The sequence below is a fragment of the Sinocyclocheilus anshuiensis genome, unplaced genomic scaffold (assembly GCF_001515605.1).
Source record: "Sinocyclocheilus anshuiensis isolate Anshui unplaced genomic scaffold, SAMN03320099.WGS_v1.1 scaffold1269, whole genome shotgun sequence".
Classification (NCBI taxonomy): Eukaryota; Metazoa; Chordata; class Actinopteri; order Cypriniformes; family Cyprinidae; genus Sinocyclocheilus; species Sinocyclocheilus anshuiensis.
Window position 1 is genome coordinate 57,713 of NW_015549661.1, and position 6,708 is coordinate 64,420.

Consider the following 6,708-nt stretch of genomic DNA (forward strand, 5'->3'; position numbering starts at 1 on the left):
TCTTATATGTACTAAGCTACTGAGCTATGCTTTGATACAACCTCCCAACTTTTCTCTTTTTTAACAAAATGTGCTTTTTTTTTTTAGCTTGGACTGTGTAATATAATTTCAGCTTTATCTTTAACAGCATTCAAGATGTTTTTAACATTTCAAAACACATTCTCGTGTTAGCAGACAGATTACACTTTCACATGTGACCAACAATTCCACAACAAATATAAAATATCATAATGAAATATTATCAAAATATTCAACTGACGGAGGTGACAGAACTGACGGAGTTGACACATCTGACGGAGGTGACAAAAACCTGAATTTGTAATAATTTTAACTGTCAAATACATTGAATCAGTCAATTACTGTATTAAAACAAACAACAAACAGTGAGTATGTTATTGTTTATAAAGCTTTTATTCAAGAGGCACATTTAAGTATTTTGATATATCATTGGAACACAAGATCTTATGGCGGTGACATCTGACGGTGTTGACAAATTTGGCATTTCTTTCCCAAAACCAATGGAGTTCATGTAGTAGCCATTTTGTTTTTTTTCCTGTTGATGCTAGATGCTAATGGAACCTGCTTCAGGAGAATAAAATGATCTAAATATTTCAAATAATTTCCTCAGAAACTGGAAGATGCTGTTGACATATCATGGCTGTGACACAGGAAATATTAACAATAGGATTTAAAGTATTCTAAAACTGGCAAGGGGGTCCTTTAGAGAGACAGCTGCCCCTGATATTCCCTGATTTTATTGAATGTCTGACGGTGTTGACAAAAAGTGGGGACGCAAATTTAAAATCTTATGAAACATGCATGTGTCATTAAAAAAACAACCTTGCTTTGATAGGAGATATTATTAAGTGTTGCTTTTGATAAAGCAAGCTCTTTTTCATAATACAAAAAAAAAAACATTTTTATCCATTTTATTGCATATGAATGATTGAACCCTTCTCTGTGGACACACTGTTTTAGATGTAGTGAGAGGACATTAAGAAACACAGATTTGGTATAATAATGAGAAAATTAAATTGAAGGTGATAATTGTGTTAAATACATTCTATTATTAATCCCTCATGACATTTAAAATTGAACATATTTGTATTTTTAAAGCTAATAGCAGTTACCCTTGCTGGACCTGTGTTGTCCCACGTCTCAAGAATGACTTTCAGAGCCGCTTTACAGTATGTTATATAATAATATATTCAGATTTAAATAAAGCCTTGAATTTATAACAACCAGATCAAAAGAGTGACTCGTTTTCGAATTTCGACATCACTTGCAATGATTTTAAAAGCGCTAGTGATGGGTGAAACCGAGCCTTTCGAAACTGAACCTTATATAGTTTCCATATACTCGTCTAAATCAACTCTGAATAAAGAAAAGAGAGATTTAGAGCTAGATTTATGTTTATGTGAAATGTAGCAGGACACACAAATCAATGAAGTTATATTTCCCTATATTCTCTTTTGAGTAGTCCAATTTTAAAGTACTGTAACAATGAACTATTATTCATTTGGTTACTTATTTTTAGAACATGTTATCACAGAGGTATTTGAGCCTCTCCCGAATAACTGACCCCTGGACATTACATCCTCAGTAATTCATAATTCAAACTCATCTTTTCTTCAATAATTACAGTTGCATAAACTTCTATAATGGTAAACGGGAGAAGACAGCTAATTATTTCTGGCTTCTCGTTTGCTCTGATAGCAAAATAAAAAAAACCCACTATGGTGTTTCCAAGACTTTACCAAAGAGAAAAAATATTGAGAAATTAGTTACGTTGATTAGAATAGAGAAAGCTGGCAAATGTCCCATCGGTCCCTCCATCGTTGCAGTAACACCCTTGCAGTGTTTCTTAACTAATTCTGTCTAATTCAATGCCAAAGTAATGCAAGACTAAGTATATTAGATCTTCCATGGTTATCAGTAACTAAAACCATTAAAAATGTAATTACTTAAAAAAAAAGAATAAAGTACACGTTTACTGAAATAAAATCTAAAAATACTCATTTTGTCAGCTAGTTGCCACGGCAACGTTTCTAATTCTCATTTAAGTGGGAGCACTAAAAAAACAAATTAAATAAACTAAAAAAAATAAATAATGAAAAACTATATAGACACAAAAACTAATAAACATGACCAAAAAAAACAAATTTTAACAAATCATAAAATGTAATTAAAATAAGACACTATAATAGTATATAAATAATACTGAAACAACACTTAAATGAACAAAAAATATTTAAATAATGAAAATATGAAACGCTTTGCTATATTTACAATGCAAATGTAATGGAACCCATCAGTCTGTGAAAAGGCTTGTATTTTATAGCACTGGTTTATGTTGTTTTAATATGATGAGATCGATCTCGGAGTGAAGATGCTTGTGTCTGTCGCAGTGAAGCCTGTTTAACATGAAGAAACAGCCTTCTGCTGTAACACCAATGTTTTAGATTAAAATACTGCGTTCCTGCACACACTTACAGTGCTATAACGGAATAGCACTGGACGGCCCACCGTGAAGAAACTGGAGGCTTTCTGATAAAAACATAAATTACAGCTGAATACACAGAAGCTCGACGGCGAGAGAGCGAGCCTTTATGAGCAGACCTCGTCCTCGGCTGAGCTCTCCAGATGTTGATTTAATTACACGTTAATAATCTCGCCGGCACAGAGCCAATCCACACCGTTACCGGACCTCCATATGAAGATAAAGCCGTCCATCACGGACTCCAGCAGCTCCCCGCGGCGCAATAAGAGCACCAGCAGGTGGGGGATCGGTCTTCTGCCAGATTACTTTGACGTTATTGGAGGAGGAAAATACAGAGAAGAATCTAGATGAACTGTGGGGCGTTTGGGCGGATGAGGTGAACGGCAGGTTAATGCAGCAGACAAATGAGCCAATAAAAGCAGAATGGAGATGAACGACACCGACCATCGGCTGAAGCAGACGCCTCGAACCATCGGCTGAAACATAAAGCTTGATGGATGAGAGGCATTTATACATGTATGAAACCGACAAATGATTCATGGCAAAGCATGCCAGCGTTTGATAAAGTAGATCATTTGGTGTAAACATTTATTGGTTCACAAACTGAAATAAAAATGGACTTGCACCAGAAAACATGGAACAGCCTTTCAGACTTCCACACATACTTCTAAAAGAAAAAATAGATTTATATATATATATATATATATACACACAAGTTGTTTTTAACAAGTATAGTGGGAGAGAGTTTGTATACATGTGCAAACCGTTGTTCTTTTAATCGTTTTTCTCTTTTTTATTTCCCCCAGTACGAATCTAATATTAAAAGACCCCAACAAAACAAGAATTGACATGACGTGTGTGAAAACGGCTAACACAACCGTTCAACTTATTAAAAACGTGACCGTGGATCTGCTGAGGTGCCGTGTGACGTCTTAAATTAAAAACAGAAATGAACACAAATGCTGTCGCTCTTACCGCACAACTGAATTATACAGCTACTTTATCAATTATTTACAAAAAAGCAGGTTGTGTTTGTCAAGAGACGGCGAAGTGCGTTTGTCTTTGTTCGTCCGACTGAAGGCACACGCGGAGCGCCGACGGCTGGTGAAGAAAGACTGAATACACACCTGAAACCAAATGGAAAAAGTGTTTGAACACCAGATTATTCAAACACAAAACATCAAGAAGAACACAGTTCCGGCTGTATTTTGGGATGTTCCAGTCATCGGTCCAGTGAGAGAGCGGAACACAGCTGTTCAGTTCGATTGTTTCCTTTCTCAAACACAGCGGCGTCAGTCTGCCGTCACTGAACCGGGCCGCTCGCCGTGGGTCACTGCAGGACACACACGACACTCAGAACTAACCCTGGACAAACAGCAGGTGCCGCCCAACATTCACGGATCATACGCCACCACCGATCCATAACCATCCCTTTAAGCTGCAGAGTTGTACTTTTGTTGCATCGTCAGTTTTGTGCAACAACAAAATCAGCTTAATAACGGCCGTATTGACCACACTATCATACAATATAGTGATATAATGTCACAATCTAAATTTAAAGCTAATAAAAAAAAAAGTTTAATTTACATAATACTTACTAAAATAATTTAAAATACTCAATTGGGAAATTAAGTGAAAAACACAATAAGGTAACGCTAGCTAACTACTTGAACTGAGCATGAACTATACTTCTACAGCATTTATTAATCTTAGTTAATTTCAACATTTACTAATGCATTATTAAAATCAAAAGTTGTGCTTGTTAACATTAGTTAATGCACTGCGAATTAACATGAACTAAGAGTGAACGACTGTATTTTCATTAACTAACATTAACAAAGATTAATAAATACTGTAATAAATATATGTGACCCTGGACAACAAAACCAGTCATAAGGGTCAATTTTGTGAAATTGAGATTTATGCATCATCTGAAAGCTGATTAAATAAGCTTTCCATTGATGTATGGTTTGTTAGGATAGGACAATATTTGAAAATCTGGAATCTGAGGGTGCAAAAAAACCTAAATATTGAGAAAATCATCTTTAAAGTTGTTCAAATGAAGTTCTTAGCAATGCATATTACTAATCAAAAATTAAGTTTTGATATATTTACGGTAGGAAATTTACAAAATATCTTCATGGAACATGATCTTTACTTAATATCCTAATGATTTTTGGCATAAAAGAGAAATGTATAATTTTGACCCATACAATGTATTGTTGGCTATTGCTACAAATATACCCCAGCGACTTAAGACTGCTTTTGTGCTGCAGGGACACATATTGTTCATTCATGTTAGTTAATACATTAACTAATGGAATGTTATTGTAAAGTGTTACCAATAAATCTGTAAAACAAGATTTATCCTGTAGATTTATTCAATAATTCTATAACCGGGTTGGTGGATCTGGAGGAACGCGGTGGCGTATCGTAACCTGCTTCACCTACACTGAGATCTGTAGACAGCGCTTTCCTCGGCGGCTTGCTGCCTCGACCCGCGGGCCGGATCCCCACCGGAGCCTAAACAGAGCACGAACACACATTAACTCTACAATCGCTTCTCCTCACACTTTATCTGTATCTCTATATTTAGTGCTGCGGGCCAGTCTGGATATTTTATTCAAACTCTGGCACATTTGATGCTGGCTGAAGTGGCTAATAATAGCATTAAATGCTTCTGAATTGGCATGTGGATTGTGATTGGTGGGCTCACCTGACTGGAGATTATAGGCGGGGCTTGAAGTAACGGGGGCCGAATCTGAGGGCTGTACTGGAGCGTCTGTCCCAGCAGAGGGCAGCGCACGTCACCTGACACAACAACACACTTGATGACCCTCAAGACATCTCCTAATAAACACCAGACAGGACCAGAGGACTCACCTTGTCCTGAAACCAAGGATCTGGAGAAGTGAGGCATGATGGGAACAGTGTTGAGGCTGGGACGGATGCTCTTTACGTTAGTGAGGTGTGTTGGTGTGGGAGACTGGGCCGGTGAGGAGGACGAGCTTCCCAGCTGAGGACTGCTCTGTGAACAAACAGTTCAACATCTCGATGAAGCTTCAGTGCAACCCAGATCAGGATGAGTTTGTTTCTTCGTCAGGTTTGGAGAAATGTAGCATTGCATCAGTGTCTCACTGCAAGTGAATGGGTGCCGTCAGAATGAGAGTCCAAACAGCTGATAAAAACATCACAATAATCCACAAGTAATCCACAGCACTCCAGTCCATCAGTGAACATCTGGAGAAGACAAAAGCTGAAACACAGCCGAAGTGTTATTATGGATTATAGACTCAATGTATTTGAGTTAAAAACGTCTTAAACTTCGGCTGTGTTTCAGCTTTTGTCTTCTCCAGATGTTAACTGATGGACTGGAGTGCTGTGGATTACTTGTGGATTATTGTGATGTTTTTATCAGCTGTTTGGACACTCATTCTGACGGCACCCATTCACTGCAGAGCATCCATTGCTGAGACACTGATGCAGTGCTACATTTCTCCAAACCTGACGAAGAAAAACTCATCCTGATCTTGGATGGTCTAATGATGAGCACATTTTCAGCTAATGTTAATTTTATGTGAACTATTCCTTTAACATTAAACGAGCATACTGAGGCGCATTAGTGATTTTGTTGTCAGATCTGCACATGGATTCTGAGTCTGAGGATGTGAAACACTCATAATTACGGTAATTATGTTACGTACTCTAAATGCTCTGATAGATAAAATACATTTACTTTGATCTTCCGATCAAAGTGTTACATCTGAACTGTTTTACATTGAAATGGTAAAATGAAATACTGAATTCTGAACGTGATCTGGAGTGTTCTTACTCGTGACGGTTCCAGACCGCAGACGTCGCCGGGCTTCTGTGAGCTTGAGTGATCGGCACTGTAGTATTTGTTGTGTTTCCACTGCAGCGGGGAATGAGACTGAGGCTGCTGGGACGCAGGTAACGTCAGGTGCATCATCATCATTCCACCTGCTGCTGGGGGCGGAGCTCCTACACACAATCACACACACACATGCACACACACACACACACAATTACACACACACGCACACCCCCACAGCACACACACCACACACACATACACAGACAGACGCACACACCCCCACAGCACACACACCACACAGACACAACACACACACACACACACACACACACACACACACAGACACAGACACAGACACAGACACACGACACAC

The 6,708-nt window shown here is 38.2% G+C and overlaps 1 protein-coding gene across 10 annotated transcripts in view; it reads right to left on the reverse strand.

Moving 5' to 3' along the window:
• Nucleotides 1–3,277: 3,277 nt before the first annotated feature.
• LOC107660272 (R3H domain-containing protein 1-like) overlaps nt 3,278–6,708 on the reverse strand; it is a 49,513-nt gene continuing 46,082 nt past the window's right edge. For 7 of the 10 annotated variants that reach the window (XM_016449556.1, XM_016449553.1, XM_016449552.1 and 4 more), the window contains 5 exons: nt 6,333–6,502; nt 5,384–5,528; nt 5,217–5,311; nt 4,952–5,023; nt 3,278–3,833 (listed from right to left, as the gene is read on the reverse strand). In XM_016449556.1, the coding sequence (XP_016305042.1) occupies nt 3,831–3,833; nt 4,952–5,023; nt 5,217–5,311; nt 5,384–5,528; nt 6,333–6,502 (485 nt within the window). In that variant the 3' untranslated portion in view covers nt 3,278–3,830. Of the gene's footprint in view, nt 3,834–4,951; nt 5,024–5,216; nt 5,329–5,383; nt 5,529–6,332; nt 6,503–6,708 lie in introns of those variants that run through there. The other 3 variants (XM_016449550.1, XM_016449554.1, XM_016449557.1) reach the window with 3 other exon arrangements.